Genomic DNA, 19,404 nt, shown 5'->3' with positions numbered 1-19,404 from the left:
CACAAATATTTTCAATATTAAAATTACATTTTTCGATACTATTTGAAGCTCGGTGATTGTTTAGAGCCTTGGCCCCATCCAAACCGCACTTTCTTTTTTTTAATAAGAATTCATTGCTAACATTTGCAAACAAAAAAAAAAGAAAAAGAAAAGAGGAGAGAGAAATTCAATAGGAAGGAGTAAACGACAAAAGCTATCCTAGGTTTCCAAAAAAAAATTCTTACTTTTTTAAATCAGTTAATAATAACTCTAAGTTTTAAAAAAGGGTACAGTTTGTATTGAGCCTAGGCTATAAACAATAAAATTAGAACGTCCTTCAAATAGTATCGAGAAATATGGTTTCAATACTGAAAATCTTTGTGATAGCCTTAAAACATATTTTCATATTTATTTATTAAGTTTAAAGGTTAAAAAATAGTGTAGATTGATAGATCTATGAAAACTTGAAAATTGACGGTCCAAAAATGCGTCATAAAATACACAATTTCCAAAACTTGAAATCCATTTTTTTCTCATGTCCATGCATCTTGATGTCGAGATGATCAATTTGAACATATTTGAGCATCAAAACAACCTCTTCTAGTGAAAGTTTTGAAGTAGGCTCAAATTTGATTGTTTAGAGCCTCGGCTCTATATAAACTTTTCCCATTTAAAAAGGACCTGGTTTCTATGGTTTCTATGCGGCCAAGCCCGTGGGACTCTTAATAAATCTATTTAAGGAGGTTTAATCTCGAACATGGAGATCACGGATATGAATAAATAAATAAATAAATTTTAAAAATTAAAAATAATAATTCTAGTACAAAAACATTTGAACTGTTAGTTTCTATTGTTTTTGATAGAACATCTACTTACATCCATCTTTAAGATGGATGTTTTACACTTTCTGGTTCACATATATAGAATTGCGGTCCAGCCAACATGAAACAAATTTTTTTAAAAAAATATCTTCAAAAACCTTTTTTTTTTTTAAAATTTTTTTTTAAAAAAAACTGATAGAAATCTACGTTTTATATTTTAAATTGTTTTTGAAAAAAACTACTTCCCTATGAATCTATTTACTTATTAACTTAATATTATTGATTTTTGGTTTAAATATAAGTACATTCTCATTAATTGTAAAATCAAGAATATTGATTTATACATTCAGAAAAATTATAGGCGTGACACCAATACGCAATAAGATGAGACAGAGTAAACTTAAGTGGATTGGTCATTAGGAGTAGCAATAGATCTGGACCCGACCCCGGACCCGACATCCAGACCGGACATAGGTCTGGGTATGGGTCAAAAAATTGGACTCGGTGGGTGAGGTCCAGGTCCATGTGAACCCGAATCGGACAATAATATTTCATTAATATTTAAATAAATATAACTATAGTCTTAATTATAATATTTAAATAATACATGCACATATTTAACATAATATTTAAATATATTTAAATGTTTTTTATTTTATTTTTTGGATCGGGTCTGGTTTTAGTCGAGTTTGGGTCGGATCTGACATGGCCTGTTGCCATCCTTACTGACCATGTATGGTGCAGACCCAGTTCAACACATGTTAGGAAGTGCGAGTTAGTTCAAGTGGAAGGTTTAAAAAAGAGCAAGGAATAGTCCCTAAACGACATGGTTGGAAGTAGTGGAAAAATATATAGGAACTTATGGCCTTACCGAGGGTATGACCCTTGATAGAGTAGAATGATGGACCAGGATTCGCATAGCTGACCCTAATTAATTGAGAAAAAATTTGACGATAATGATTTAACAAAAAAATGTCACAATAATTTTCACCAAGTAGTTCCCTAAAAAAAAGTTTAATACAAGTAATATGTTCCCCAAAAATAAGATATCAAAACAAGTAATGTGTATCAAAAGGGTGTGGTTTGTATAGAGCCTAGGCTATAAACAATCAAATTAGAGCCTACCATGAAATAATATAAAGAAATGTGGTTTCAATATTGGAAATCAGTGTGATAGCCTTAAAATATATTTTTATATTTATTTATAAAGTTTAAAGTTTCAAAAATAGTGTAGATTGACTGATCTATGAAAACTTGAAAATCTTGAAAATTGATGGTTCAAAAATGGGTTACAAAATACACTATTTTCAAAACTTGAAATCCATTTTTTTCTCATGTCCATGTGTCTTGATATCGAGATGATCAATTTGAATATATTTGGGCATCAAAACAACCTCTTCTACTGAAACTTTTGAAGTAGGCTCAAATTTGATTGTTTAGAGCCTTGGCTAAACTTTTCCCATATCAAAATAATAGGTAGAGTTAGAAGAGGAACCCAATGAAATTTTTTTCTCTTTAAACCCAGAGCGTTCTTATAAAGAGCAAGAGAGATCCGATAATGCTAAAGAATTAGGCAACTAAGGATTCAATGTGAGATTCGAATATTCGTAGTCATTTTGTTGCTTTTCATTATGCATAGATAAGTTTGATTAATTTTATATTTATAATTTTTATTTCATTGGAGTATATAACGTAGCATTTTTAATGGACTATATTATTTTAAATGTTTGAATCTTTGTGTTTTTTTAGTTAACTGCAATCTTATGCTAATGATCTTTTGTGTTTTTTTGTTTGAACAATAATCCTATACCTTGGTTTAATATTCTTATTTATTTAGTAATTCAGTTCTAGTGTTTAGTGTGGTCGTTTCTATTTCATTTTATACTTCCAATAAATTTGTGATATCTTTTATATTATTGTGACAAAAAAGTAAGTAATGTTGTTGGATTTATTGAAAGTTTAGACAAAAAATTGTCAGGTATTATTCTAATGACACAAAGTTGGGCCAATAAATTATTGTTCAATGATTTTGTATTTATACAATAACTGTAAATCATAATCCTATATTCTATCATCTCTACATATCTGATTTTTTCACTATATTTTCTTTGAGCTAAATTTAAAATTTGTACTATTCTACAACTTATATATATATATATATATATATATATATATATATATATATATATATATATTAATGATGTGTATTTTTATTCTATTTTTTCTTTTGACTTTTTGAAATAAAATTGAGTTATTATTGACGTTTTGGTTTGCCGATATATTATTATTATTTCCCAACTTGTTAACTATGGATCAAGTAATATATTTATTATTTAATCCCTTGGGCCAAAATACCTACCCTAGGATTTTGTCAAAAGAAAGTTACAGCATCAAGCGATGTCGATGCTGAAAATGTGCAAAAGCGACCCATTCAATGGCATAGATTAAAATAAAAGAAATGAACAAGTAGGATTCTATATTGCTTTTAATTTAGTTTTTAATTTTTGTACAAGTTGAATTGAAATTAAGTTTAAGGTATTATATACTATGAGACCAATCATTTTTTGTACAAGAAGGTTACAAATTTTCTTAGCCATTGGATATGAAATCTAATATATTCAATATCTCACAACTTTCGAAAAAATTTATTTCAGACTTTGTGCTAAATTTATTCCATCTGATTTCACATCAAATGGTTGACAATTATTGTGACTTTCTTGTATCAAGTGTAAATAATCTCATCATATATTTCCTAAATCTAAATGATTTTTGAATTTTTTTTTGATCAATTTCCCCTTCAGTTTGGGTCGGGTACTTGTGCACTTTTTCAAGGTCAATGATAATTTTAAAAAATTTATATAAGGTTGCATACCTCTAAAATCTGTTGGGAAAGGTTGTTTTAACGTTGAAAAATCCTCTAATTGATTACTCGACATTGATAGGGATGAATATAAAAAAGAACAATATTTTGAGTCCCAAAAAATAGTGCATCTTACAACACATTATCTATACTATCCATTTTAAAGATTTTCATATGCTTATAGATCTATTTGATTTTAACCAGTTTTGGAGTTTAAAATTTTATAACGAGATATAAAAATAGATTTTTAGATAATCCTAAGAATTATTTATACCAAAATTACATGTTATGATAAAATTTAGAGGTGCGTCTTAATTAGGTTGTTTTAAGTTTCAAACCACACCCATGATAATAATATTTTTTTTCAATCTCAAATTTTAGAATCTACTATTATTTTTTAGAAGGGTCGAATTGGGGTTGGAGTTTTTGCTAAATCCGTTCATCTAAATATTGGACGGTTTGATCTTTTACAATTGGACGGTGGCGGTTGAATATTAGGGCTGAAGTCTTTTTGGGAAGGCAGCATGTTGTGCTTAAAATTTTATTTTATTCTTTGGGAGGCTTTATATCCGAACTCGGCTTCGTAATCCCGTTCCCTGAAAATAAAAATCCTAAATTCCTTAATTTACTATATATATTTTTATCACTACAATTACACAATTAAATATGTAAAAATAATTTTAATTTAATCATAACAACAATAAAGACAACAACAATAACAACAACAACAATAAAAAGAGAAATTTATGAAAATATCCCTTTAAAAATTTAAATTAGGAAAATTCCCCAATTTTGTTGTATATTATGCGCATACCTTTTTGTCTATTTTTTTTTCCCTCACTTCGGAGATTGAAAATCCAAAATTACCATTCATCTTTTTTTTTAAGTGATTTTCCATTTTGGATATTGAAAATCTGAAGTTACATGTTTTGGATTTTAATTATCTAAGGTTGCAATGACATCTCAATTACAATGTAACTTCAGATATTAAAAATTTGAAGTCAAGTGACTTCATATTTTCAACATCCGAAGTGGTTTTCGTGTTTTTCCCTAAAAATGACTTTTAAAAATAAAAATATGACTACGGATATATAGAATCTGAAGTCATTTGTGACTTCGGAAAGTGAATTTTCTAAGTCAAACGGTAAACTTGAGAAAAAAATAAATGATTAACAAAAGGGACGTGGGAGTAATATACAAAAATTAAAAAGGATTTTTATAAGGGATTGTATATAGACCCTCCCACACTCATGTGTGTAGGACCTTAATTGATCACCATTACATTTGGCACTAATCTCTCTGAAAATTATTACATGAGTGTGGGACTTGCGTTTTCTAGAGATATGTGCTAAATTTAATAGTGATCCTTTGGGGTCCTAGACACATGGGTGTGGGAGGGTCTCACAAGTTCATTTTCCTTGTATATAATGAAACCATTTACTGTTTATACAAATATGTCACAACTACTTACAACTATCCAATGTGAAATCTGATGGCTTAGGTGTATCATAAAATGCGAAAAAATTTATTTTGACGTTGGAGCTTGGTCAATGGAATAAATGTAACAATCTAATTTTATAACTAATGGTCAACGACCACTTTGTACGAAAGATAAAAAGTCTCATTGTATTGTTTTCCTTTTTATAATTACAATTTTTAAATGAGATATATGGGTACATTTTTCTTTAAATTAAAAAATCCCTTTGAAAATTTGAAAATTACACTCAGTACTATAGTTTTTTCCCAAACGGCCCTTACTTTAGATTTTCAAAAATGAAAACCAAAGTTCTATATGCCTACAAGCCCTTGTAACCTCGGATTTTTACAATATGAATGTTTAGAGAACTTCAGATCCTCAAAATCCTAAATATTTTTAGCCTTATAGTTAACTAAAAAGAGGTCCAATTGTTTTATTACACATGTTAAAATTTAGACCTTCAAGATCGAGATTAGGGGGTAATGTCATATCTAAAAAAAATAAAAAAACAAAAAAATTGGAATGAACATAATAATATAAAAAATTAAAGGATTTCTTAGGACGTGCGTAAATTACTCAAATTGAAATAGTAAGAGTACCAACAACAACAACAATAGTCAACATTTTGCTATTAAACACAAATAATTAATGGCATGATGGATCATTTCCCCTACACAATATTAGGGTAATCAATTACTAATTAGTTTATCCAAAAAATGGTAACTGGTGTGTTTTATACTTTTCTATACATGTGTTTAACACAAAAAATATTAAATATCATTTATAAATATTATCATGAATATTGTATATATAAAAAGTAATATACTAAATAGTATGGTTTAAGTATTCCTATAGTGTATAGAAAATCGATTTGTCCAAGGTACTCGGAATGTGGTTACTCAAGCGAATCTGAGTAACTAGTTTGACTTCTTCTCCATTTAAAGAATAATAATAAATACAAAAACAATATATATTATATAGCCTAACCCTTTCTTACATCAAGGATGTGTTTGATAAAAGGAAGGTAAGGGAAGAAAGAAAGAACTTCTTCATTATTGTACAACTTATGTATTCGATGCACGTACCTTATACAATAAAGAAATTTCCCCTGTAACTTCCTTACTACCATGTGCTTAAGTAAAACAGTTCCATCTAAATTGATGGAACTTAAAATAAGAACTTGACCTTTCAAGATGGTTTCTTTCTTAAACCCTATTTTACGTCCCTCATTATATTATTTATATATTATTATATATTATACATATTACATATTCTATCTTATTGTAGCTTTTAATTACAACCTCATTTAACCAATGGAAAAGTATTTGGTGAGTTGACCGATTCATGTGTAAACTTTTGTTTCAAATGAATTTAAGGTCCTAAATGCATTTCAAATCATTGTATACCAATTTCTGCTTTAGACCCACGAAATTTGGTACTCCAGAAATAACACATATCTTATGACTTTTCAGGAACCAAAATCACTAACAAAAAAAAGTGTTATTTTTGGTGGCTCCTTTTCCCCTTATAACGGATGTACAATGCTCTTGTCGGGTATAATGTATATGTACATTTTCCTTAAGAATCACTAGATAATTATTCTAAAAAAAAAAAAAATTGACATTTTGAGTTTCTAACACTTAGATCTTACTATCTAATAATTGAATGATCCCTCTTCAATCTTAAGCCATTAATTTTTTAAGTACAAATAATTTGTAATTAGGAAATGTTTTTAATTGAGGTTAATCCATGGCTTGAAGTTGTTAATTCCTCAAAATTTGGGACCTTGGCACATTTGGTTCGTATGAAAATGTATCCAGGGAAGTATTTTCAAGTGAAAAATTTTAGTTAAGTGCGAGAATATTTTCACACCATTTGATCCCAATGCATCTTTTCACACCATTTAATTGGTGTGAAAATCTTTCCACACCTAGCCACATAAAAATTTTTTTTCATATGAAAATATTTCATGTAAACTAAATGTGTCTTAAAATTGACCCTAAATAAACTTCTACCAGGGGGTAATTGTACAGCACCCTCCCCGGGAGCATAATATCATTTGAAGTTCTTATGAAATTGAAAGCGTTCTTTACGACGAAGACTCCTGAGATTCTCAAATTTAATAAATGAAAAAGTTTCTCATGCATTCCACCCTACTTTCCTGTATTCAGAAGCATTAGCAGTAGGAATTCTTCTATATAAGAGTGAGGCTCTAAACAATCAAATGAAAGCGGACCTAAAAAATTCACTAGAAGAGGTTTTTCGATATTAAAAAACCCTCAAATCGATTGTCTTGACCTCAAGATGTATGGACATAAGAAAAAATAGATTTCAAGTCTTGGAAATAATACATCTTGTAATATATTATTTAGACCGTCACTTTTCAAGATTTTCAAGTATCCATATATCTAATCGATTTGCACTATTTTTTAGCTTCTAAATTTTATAATTAGATATGAAAATAAAATTTCAGGTTATCATAAAGATTTCTGATATTGAAACAACATATTTCGACACAATTTTAGGTGCGCCTTACTTTGAATGGTTGAGGCCTCAACCTTATACAAACCACGCCCTTATCTATTTATACAACTGAAGCAAAATGTATTTCCATTTCTTCTATGCCATACCATTAATTTAGATAAACCTTCTAAATCTCTTATTACTCTACCATGTTCATCAATAGTTGTAATTTATTTCGAAATAGGGTAAATTTCAACGAAGCAAGTCTCTGGCACTGTTTATGGTCATTATCATCAATAGATCCTTATCCCAATTAATTATAGTCGATTTTATGAATCTTGTTCTGCTATGCTGCTCTATCAAATGCGATACCCTTAATCAAAATTATTATATCTTTCTTCACTACTTTCATCCATGTCTTTTTGGGCTTTCTCTCGGCCTTTTAGAAGCTTTCAGTCTCGTGACACTGTTTATATTAGTTCTTTATGAAAAAAAAAAAAGCCCCAATCTATAATAATTTTCTTAATCTTCCTACAACGAATAGCCATTTGTTATATTTGATTTAGCAACCGCCATTCCCAACACATCAAAGATTATCTTCTTGCTCACTGATCTTACCGTATAAAGTCTCCAAAATTATTTCGGTTTTCTTACTCCTTATAAAGTTGAGATAAATAAGGTTTCATCTGAGTATTTAGAAAATTTTAGTTTTCAAGCAGAAGTTATAAGTACGACACATTTTTTCTTTTTTTCTCTTATTATATAATTAGAAATATGTTTTCTATTTTTTATTTTTCTGCGTCAAAATAAGGAATTAAAAAATATTATACTTACACAACAGGGTCCTAAGAAATGAGATTTCTTTGCATATACATGGAATCAAATTATTTGGACTTCCTTAATATATTTATTTTCCTTAAAAATAAGGAATATGAAACTTTTTTATTTTAAATTTTTATTAAAAAAATTATTATTTATGAAGTACCACTTGAGCTTCAGCTACCGGTCTAGGTTTCTATTCTTACTGATGCGTTCGAAAACAACTAATTATTTATAAAATGGGCATGGGCATGTATTCCCCACTAATCTACCAAAAAAAAAAAAAAAAAACAATAAGGCTCTTTAACCAATAAAAAAAGAATTATATATTATGAGATCATTTACTTTTGATATAAGGAGGGCACAATTACTTACAAGTTAGAGGGAAATCCGGTAACTTAGGTGTGTCACAAAGTTCGAGAAAATCCTATTCTTTTGTAAATTTAAAAACATCCTACTTTTGTTAAAAACATATAATGTATTTTAATTTTATTTATTTCTCTACAGGCCGATTAAGATCAAATTTTGAACATACATGCTTGTGATCTTCAAACACCTCTGAAAAATACAAAATAAAGAATCTAAAATCAATTAAGTTCACCAACATGCACATGATTATTGATTCCTATTATTGAATTGAACTATTGTTTTTATAAATTTTTACATGTACATATGATGGTTAGAAGTCCGTTCCCGCTTGCCCTCTAAAAAAAAAAAAGAAGAAGATTAATGTAATATCTTAAAAAATAATAATTAATGTAATATCTTAGAAAAAAATTAAAATACAGTATATTATCTCAAAAAGTGGGACCATAAAATATGAAAGAAAAAGTTTATATAAGGTTGCAACCTTATAATATAGTAGGTATACCTCAAAAATATAATAGAAAATAGTGTTATGAAGTTGAGAACCTTCCAATTGATCATTTTGACCTTGATATTGATCATTTTGACCTTGATATGTATGGATATAAAGAAATAAAAGAATTTCAAATCCTAAAAATAGTAAATTTTGTAACAAGTAATATAGACCGTCTATTTTCAAGATTTTCAAGTGCTTATAAAATTGCTCAATTTGCATCCTAAAATTTCATAACTAGATAATTATTCTAAAAAAAAAAATTGGCATTTTAAGTTTCTAACACTTAGATCTTACTATCTAATAATTGAATGATCCCTCTTCAATCTTAAGCCATTAATTTTTTAATTACAATTAATTTGAAATTAGGAAATGTTTTTAATTGAGGTTAATCCATGGCTTGAAGTTGTTAATTCCTCAAAATTTGGGACCTTGGCACATTTGGTTCGTATGAAAATGTATCCAGGGAAGTATTTTCAAGTGAAAAATTTTAGTTAAGTGTGAGAATATTTTCACACTATTTGATCCCAATGCATCTTTTCACACCATTTAATTGGTGTGAAAATCTTTCCACACCTAATCACATAGAAAATTTTTTTCATATGAAAATATTTCATGTAACTAAATGTGTCTTAAAATTGACCCTAAATAAGCTTCTACCAAGGGGTAATTGTACAGCACGCTCCCCGGGAGCATAATATCATTTGAAGTTCTTATGAAATTGAAAGCGTTCTTGAAGACGAAGACTCCTGAAATTGTCAAATTTAATAAATGAAAAAGTTTCTCATGCATTCCACCCTACTTTCCTGTATTCAGTAGCTGTAGCAGTAGAAATTCTTCTACACAATCCACATAATCCTAAGTGCATAACATTAAATTGTGCTATATTCTTTGGAATCCTAAGTGCATAACATTGAATTGTGCTATAATCTTGGGAAATATTTTGTATAAGAGTGAGGCTCTAAACAATCAAATGAAAGCGGACCTAAAAAATTCACTAGAAGAGGTTTTTCGATATTAAAAAACCCTCAAATCGATTGTCATGACCTCAAGATGTATGGACATAAGAAAAAATAGATTTTAAGTCTTGGAAATAATACATCTCATAATATATTATTTAGACCGTCACTTTTCAAGATTTTCAAGTATCCATATATCTAATCGATTTGCACTGTTTTTTAGCTTCTAAATTTTATAATTAGATATGAAAATAAAATTTCAAGTTATCATAAAGATTTCTGATATTGAAACAACATATTTCGACACAATTTTAGGTGCGCCTTACTTTGAATGGTTGAGGCCTCAGCCTTTTACAAACCACGCCTTTATCTATTTATACAACTGAAGCAAAATGTATTTCCATTTCTTCTATTCCATACCATTAATTTAGATAAACCTTCTAAATCTCTTATTACTCTACCATGTCATCAATAGTTGTAATTTATTTCGAAATAGGGTAAATTTCAACGAAGCAAGTCTCTGGCACTGTTTATGGTCATTATCATCAATAGATCCTTATCCCAATTAATTATAGTCGATTTTATGAATCTTGTTCTGCTATTCTGCTCTATCAAATGCGATACCCTTAATCAAAATTATTATATCTTTCTTCACTACTTTCATTCATGTCTTTTTGGGCTTTCTCTCGGCATTTTTAGAAGCTTTCAGTCTCGTGACACTGTTTATATTAGTTCTTTATGAAAAAAAAAAAAAGCCCCAATCTATAATAATTTTCTTAATCTTCCTACAACGAATAGCCATTTGTTATATTTGATTTAGCAACCGCCATTCCCAACACATCAAAGATTATTTTCTTGCTCACTGATCTTACCGTATAAAGTCTCCAAAATTATTTCGGTTTTCTTACTCCTTATAAAGTTGAGATAAATAAGGTTTCATCTGAGTATTTAGAAAATTTTAGTTTTCAAGCAAAAGTTATAAGTACGACACATTTTTACTTTTTTTCGCTTATTTTATAATTAGAAAATATGTTTTCTATTTTTTATTTTTCTGCGTCAAAATAAGGAATTAAAAAATATTATACTTACACAACAGGGTCCTAAGAAATGAGATTTCTTCGCATATACATGGAATCAAATTATTTGGACTTCCTTAATATATTTATTTTCCTTAAAAATAAGGAATATGAAACATTTTTATTTTAAATTTTTATTAAAAAAATTATTATTTATGAAGTACCACTTGAGCTTCAGCTACCGGTCTAGGTTTCTATTCTTACTGATGCGTTCGAAAACAACTAATTATTTATAAAATGGGCAGGGGCATGTATTAACCAATAAAAAAAGAATTGTATATTATGAGATCATTTACTTTTGATATAAGGAGGGCACAATTACTTACAAGTTAGAACTATCCCATGTGAAATCCGGTAACTTAGGTGTGTCACAAAGTTCGAGAAAATCCTATTCTTTTGTAAATTTAAAAACATCCTACTTTTTTTAAAAACATATAATGTATTTTAATTTTATTTATTTCTCTACAAGCCGATTAAGATCAAATTTTGAACATACATGCTTGTGATCTTCAAACACCTCTGAAAAATACAAAATAAAGAATCTAAAATCAATTAAGTTCACCAACATGCACATGATTATTGATTCCTATTATTGAATTGAACTATTGTTTTTATAAATTTTTACATGTACATATGATGGTTAGAAGTACGTTCCCGCTTGCCCTCTAAAAAAAAAAAAAGAAGATTAATGTAATATCTTAAAAAAAAAAAAAAAATGTAATATCTTAGAAAAAAATTAAAATACAGTATATAATCTCAAAAAGTGGGACCATAAAATATGAAAGAAAAAGTTTATATAAGGTTGCAACCTTATAATATAGTAGGTATAGCTCAAAAATATAATAGAAAATAGTGTTATGAAGTTGAGAACCTTCCAATTGATCATTTTGACCTTGATATGTATGGATATAAAGAAATAAAAGAATTTCAAGTCCTAAAAATAGTAAATTTTGTAACAAGTAATATAGACCGTCTATTTTCAAGATTTTCAAGTGTTTATAAAATTGCTCAATTTGCATCCTAAAATTTCATAACTAGGGTTGAACATGGATTTTCAAGCCATTGTAAGGTTTTTGACACCTAAGCTACATCTTCCAATAAAATTTAGAGGTGCGCCTTACTTGTATAGTATAAGGGTGTAGTTTGTATAGAGCTGAGGTTCTAATCTATCAAAGTAAAGTACCCCTTCAAATAGTGTGGAAAAATGTGATTTCAATAGTGGAAATCTTTGTGATAGCCTTAAATATATTTTCGTATCTAATTATAAAATTTAAAGCTTAAAAAATAGTGTAGATCGAGCACATCTATGAAAAATTGAAACTCTTGAAAATTGACGGTCCAAAACCCTCATCCAAATATGAATATAGAGAATTTTTTTTTAAAAAATTGTCAATAATTTGTTTGATATCGCATATGCCATATGCATATCAATGGCTGTGGTAGTCAGTCACTACGGGCTGGTTATAGCCCGGGCTTGGACCTGGGCCAAGCCAACACGTATGAAAAGGGGCTACTTCTAATTTCTATAGGATGCTTACAATCTAAGAGAAAGAAAGACCTACTATATATCACCATATTTCCTTCCTCAAGCCCCTCGTCATCTCAACCCTACAAGAGATAGATAAGTTTCCAATATGAAACTATATATGAATATGAGAGGGAGAGTTACCTTTTTTATAGTGTCCCTTTTTTAGGATGTTGCTTAGTATTTTAAACCCAAAATTTTCCTTTGGCATGTTACTTAATATTGTAACTCAAAATTATCAAGACCTTATAGTAGTTTACATTGAGGAATCCAAGTTTTAGCATGTGGAATTCCCTTTAATCAAATCAAATACTCAATGTTAGATAAAGCACTAAAGCCTGCCCAGTTTTTAACTTTTTATTTGCACGCAATGGTCACAAAACAAATTTAAAAATAGATACAGAGAGAGGCAAAAAAAAAGGTCAGAGAGATAAAAGAACCATCAATTAAGCATAAATTGCAGCCAAAGTTCCCCTACAAATTCAACTCGAATGGAGCATTAAAAAAAAAAAACAACCAACTAAAAATTGTGCAGTCCTTCACCAAGATATAATTCATTCTCACTTAGACATGAAGGAAGATATCTTGTTCTCTTTGCATTTGGACATGAAGGCTCCTCTTCTTCATACTCCCAAGATAATAGAGTGGGTTTGCAAGATATGTAATCACCAAGATATAATTCATTCTCACTTAGTGACAAAGCATTCAATCTCCCACTCTCAATCCCATAACTTATTATTTGACTACCAAAAGCCATCAATATATCATTCCCAACCACAACCTCTGGATATGGATAACCAGTCTCACCGCCCCTTCTAAGTCTCAATTCCCCCAAATCTGCATCTACCACCTTCTCCCATGTCTTCTCTTTTCTTAGAGCCCACAACCTTAGTTCCAAACTATGGCTGACAACTGCTATTGAAATACAGCCATCCCATTCCAACACTGCAACAAGATCATTCCACTCTTTTTGTATTGGTGCTGGTATAATCTCTAACTCCTCTTTCACCATGTCGAAAGCAATCAGATCTACGGTGTGGAAGCGGTTGTAGATATAACATGTGCGTCCGATGGATATGAGTTCTTGCAAGCCAGATAATCGAGCTTCGATTGGCTCTACCCATTTTCTGATTGTTGAGTCAAAGACCTTGTGAACTGATATAACTCTTTGAATTTGCACTGCGATCACCTTGAATTTGTGATTTTGGGGGTCGAAATAGAATCCGAAATGCATTACAGGCATCCCATGAATATGCGGAAGGTGGGTGGATTGGCCGGTTGCAGGGTTCACAATGTAGAAGGTACCGCCGTATGTTAATATGCAAAGTATGCCATTGCTGCATTTTACCATTTTTGGCATGAATGAAGAGCTATGGGGTAGTTCACGGAGTTGAATGATGCGTTCATGGTGTTTGAGGGAGACAGTGAAAATACGATGCCTTCTGTCGAAGAATGGATGGAAGAGTATAAATGGTTGGGTTGGAGAATGATAAGTGAGAGAGTGGAGGTGTAGAAAGCAAGGAGAGGAGAGGAGGTTAAACCAAGATTTGGAGACCCTTTTGAAATTAAGGATGGAAGGTATGGATAAGTTTACAAGGATTTCTTCAAGTAGCTCATCAGGCAATTTGTTAGATAGAGAGCCCATCTTTTGAGAGATAAAAAATTGTACCTGTTAGCCTGTTGGAATAAAGAATGAACATATCAGTTATAAGAGAGGGAGAGAGGGAGCTAATGTAATGTAGAGCCAGAGAGTGCAATTTAGAGAGAAAGAGAGAGAGAGCTGATGTATTTTAGAAAGACAAAGTTAATTTAATTTCGAGAGAGAGAGAGAGAGAGAGTTAAGATCTTACAATCTCTCTTGCCCAAAATCAAATTAAGAAGAAGAATGGTTAAACAATTACACAAAGAAACAGTTGAAAACGCAGAATTTACCTGATTTAATTGTTAGCAGAATTTACATAATAACAGCACAGATTGAACCAGCAAAGAGATTATGGAAAACATTTTAATAATCCAGAACAATTGAGAAGAAAGATGAAAGCATAATTCCATACGTACAGAGAACTATTTAATAATCCTGAACAACTGAGAAGAAAAGTTTAATTTCGAAAGAGAGAGAGAGAGTTAAGATCTTAAAATCTCCCTCGCCCAAAATCAAATTAAGAAAAAGAATGGTTAAACAATTACACAAAGAAACAGTTGAAAACGCAGAATTTACATGAGATTTAATTGTTAACAGAATTTACATAATAACAGCACGGATTGAACCAGCAAAGAGATTATGGAAAACATTTTAATAATCCAGAACAATTGAGAAGAAAGAAAGCATAATTCCATACATACAGAGAACTATTTAATAATCCTGAACAACTGAGAAGAAAATAAAGTATAATTCCAAAAGAAAGCATAATTCCATACATACAGAGAACTAAAGCTACAAGGAGAATTCACCTAACGCAAATGACGTTTCCTATGTCCGTTTTTCTCTCTATAACCCTTCCCCTCTCTCTCTCTCTCTCTCTCTCTAAATTCTGATGTGACTTCTTTCTCTCTAAATTCTTGTATGGTTTCTTTATGAGAAAAAGAAGAAAAAACACGTACCCCTATATATAAGTTTTGATATGAGTTGAACTTTTAATTTCATCTGAATATTTTATCTGAATTCGAGAGAGAAAGATAATTAATGGCGAGATTCAGATAAATTTGATCGTAAAATCTAGAGAAAGAATACGCCTACTCGATCAGGTTGAGATTTATGTCAAACGATTTAAAAAAATAAAGATAAAGATATATATATATTTAAACTTTAACCAATAAAGATCTTGTGTTAGGAAGTGCTTATATATTTTCTTATTGATAATTTCCCTAATTTCTAATGAATTCAAAAAAACTTTGGGTTGGTTCTCTAGTATATAACTATCATTATACGATAACGACAATTATTGTCCAATTATATTTACAAATTGCATAATTTAATATATTTATATGGACCTAATATGAATTATAGCATTAAAATATATTTCGTTATCATAAATTTAGTTATAACGTGGATATACATACACTTATTCTTATAGATTTTAAAGATGGGCACTAATTTTAAAGAAAATATTTCTTTAAAAGTAAAATTTCTAATTTAATTTAAATGTCTAGAAAGGTTTTCATACCAAGTAATAATACTTTCAAATAATAGAAAAAAATTTGGAATTTTTATATCGCTTAAAGTTAAAAGTTATAGAGATAAATAGGGATATAATTTTGGGGAAATTAATTATTATTATTATTATTTTATTTTTTCAGATCCCTCTATAAGAGTATTTTTAATATTTTCCTGTAGAGACATTGATGAGAATTTAATTAGATGGCATTTATCTTTCTTTGGAAGTTTTTGAAGAATGCATGAGATTTAAGGGAAAATTTTTAATGGATTTGTTTGAAATTATAGTGATAAGATTTAAAAGATCTTAACTCTTAAGAGATAAAGATTTGATTTAGTGATATATATATCGATAGATAAAAGGATAAAACAATAATAATTAATAAAAGCGTGGGAAACAGAAGAGAGTTCTTGAGGTAGATATACAGTACTATATCATGTTAGGGACTAGCAAAACCGAACCAATCAGAATATGTGAATACCTTATCTGGTTCTTTGGGGAAAAGTTATATTGAACCTAAATAATAAAATAAAAGAAAATCTATCAAAATATCCATTAGAGAAACTATTTAACATTCTATCTATTATTCCAACCCACGGTAATCTGCTGTTTTACGAGTATTTTGAAATTAAATTGTTAATCTCTCAGGGATAATATGATAAAATTTCTTAAATTGAGAAAAATAAAACAATAAATCCGAGAGGTCAATATACCCGGATCGATATCCGAGTGGTTTCCTTTTCGAGTGCATTGTTGTCTGCCACACCAAAAAATAGTTCACCTCAAACACTTGTTTTAATCTGCAGTAATCCTCGATTCACCAATCCAGATCGGAAATTCACCCATCCGTATTGATGTACACATACAACTAAAATTAAAAAATTGAAAACCAGTGGAATCACGCAATTATGGGCTTCCGAGGCCCCGATGACCCGGCTTACTGAACCAGTCCCGATTGGGACTGTCTGGTTCTATAACCAAAATTCCTATAGGCATAAAAAATAAATAAAAAAATAAATGGTGGGAAAGTTTTCTACGGCACCACAAAAGAAAGACAAGAAAGTTTTCTCCATAATCAAAATAAAAAAAGTAAAAAAGAAATGAAAACTACAGAAAGCATGTACAAAAGTTACCAACAATAATATAAAAACAAAATAAACAGGAAAACATAACATTCAAAAAACAAAAGAAAAACAAATATGATAAAAGGGGGTGAGGTACAATACCTAGAGTCTTGATCTGGTTATATAATTGTTTGAAAAGGTTGGAATCTCTTCTCTTTGTTAAAAGTAGACTCGATCTGATCTTGAGAGTTACGTTTCAGGGCTATATATAATGCACTTCATTCATGTTTAAAATATAAATTTTAGAGAGAGAAAGGAGAGAGATATCCATTCTTAAGTTGATTAGAACACCTACTCTCAATAGGAATAGGAGAAGAAAGAGTTGATTAGAGCAAGTACTCTCAATAGGAATTGGAGAAGAAAGAGCGGGAAACGAACTTAAGTTGATAGGAAATTATTTGGTTGAGCCGTAATAATAGAAATCGATATATTAATGTAATTTTTTTAAAAAAAATTTTACTTTTTGAAATTAGTTAATAATAATTTTTTAAGTTTTTAAGAAGGACCGTGGTTTCTATGCGGCCAAGCATGTGGGCCTCTTAATAAATCTATTTTTTGGATGGATTTTAAGACTTAATTTTTAAAGAGATGTAATCTTTAACATGGAGATCATGAATATGAATAAATAAATAAATTTTAAAAATTAAAAATAATAATTCTAGTAAAAAAACACCGGTAGTTTTTATTGTTTTTTTTATGGAACACCTACTTACATCCATCTTTAATATTGATGTTTTACACTTTCTGGTCCACATATGTAGAATTGCGGTCCAGCCCGCATGAAACAATTTTCCTTTTAAAAATCTCTTCAAAAACTGTTTTTCTTTTTAATTAAAAAAAACAAAATTGATATAAATCTATATTTTTTATTTTTTTAAAAACAAATTCATAAAAACTTATTCCCTATGAAACTATTTATTTATTAACTTAATATTATTGAATTTTGGTTTAAATGTAAGTACATTTTCATTAATTGTAAAATTAAACATTCAGAAAAATTATAGATGTGACACCAATACGCAATAAGATGAGAGGAAGTAAACTCAGGTGGGTGGGCCATTAGGAGTAGCAATGGAGTCGGACCCAATGTTCAGACCGGACACAGGTTTGGGTATGGGTCAAAAAATTGGACCTGGTGGGTGAGGTCTAGGTCCATGTGAACCTAACTCGGATAATAATATTTGATTAATATTTAAATAAATATAACTATAGTTTTAGTTATAATATTTAAATAATACATGTATATATTTAACATAATATTTAAATATATTTATTTTATTTTATTTTTTGAATCAAGCCTGGTTCTAGTCGGGTTTGAGTCGGATCTGACCTAGCCCGTTGCCACCCCTACTGGCTATGTGTGGTGCAGACTAAGTTCAACACATGTTACAAGGTCCAAGTTAGTTCAAGTGGAATATTTAAAAAAGAGCAAGAGGTAGGCCCAAAAGGACATGGTTGGAAGTAGTGAAAAAAAATACAGGGACTTATGGCTTCACTGAGTCTATGACCTTTAATAGAGCAGAATGACAAACCAGGATTCTCGTAGCTGACTTTAATTAGTTGAGAAAAGGTTTTGACGATGATGATCTAACAAAAAATTCCATAATAATTTTTACCAACAAGTACCCTTAAATAAAGTTAATGAAAAAATACAAGTAATATATTCCCCAAAAATAAGATATCAAAACAAGTCATGTATATCAAAATAATAGGTAGAGTTAGAAGAGGAACCAAATGAAAAAAAAAATTTCTTTAAATCCAGAGTGTTTTTATAAAGAGCTAGAGAGATCCAATAATATTAAATTATTTAGGCAACTAGCGATCCAATGTGAGATTCGAATTTGCTTAGGCATTTTATTGCTTTTCTTTATGCATAGATAAATTTGATTAATTTTATATTTATTATTACTATTTCCCAACTTGCTAACTAGGATCTAGCTATATATTTATTATTTAATCCCTTGGGCCAAAATGCCTACCCCAGGATTTTGTCAAAGAAAATTACAGTATCAAGCGATGTCAATGCTGGAAAGGTGCAAAGGGACCTATTTAATGGCTCAGATTAAAATAAAAGAAGATTCTATATTTTTTTTAATGTTTATAGAAGTTGAATTGAAATTAAATTTAAAGTACTATATACTATGAGACCAATCATTTTTTTTGTACAAGAAAGTCACAACTTTCCTTATATATTTGAATATAAGGATGTGAAATCTAATATATTCAAATATATCACAACTTTCGAGAAAATTTATTTCAGTCTTTCAGCAAAATTTATTCCATCTGA

General features: G+C 29.5%; 1 protein-coding gene across 1 annotated transcript; it reads right to left on the bottom strand.

Annotated features, from left to right (window-relative positions):
• Positions 1 to 13,312: 13,312 nt before the first annotated feature.
• LOC148779982 (F-box protein At5g49610-like) lies at positions 13,313 to 14,504 on the bottom strand. Its single transcript, XM_088849566.1, has one exon. The coding sequence runs from the start codon at positions 14,481 to 14,483 to the stop codon at positions 13,359 to 13,361; it is 1,125 nt and encodes a 374-aa protein (XP_088705692.1). The 5' UTR covers positions 14,484 to 14,504; the 3' UTR covers positions 13,313 to 13,358.
• Positions 14,505 to 19,404: the final 4,900 nt, after the last annotated feature.

Source organism: Amborella trichopoda, chromosome 10 (assembly GCF_054954075.1).
Source record: "Amborella trichopoda isolate Santa Cruz 75 chromosome 10, AtrichopodaSantaCruz75HAP2 v2.0, whole genome shotgun sequence".
NCBI lineage: Eukaryota > Viridiplantae > Streptophyta > Magnoliopsida > Amborellales > Amborellaceae > Amborella > Amborella trichopoda.
The sequence above is the reverse complement of the archived record's forward strand: the minus strand, read 5'-3'. Positions and strand labels throughout refer to the sequence as shown.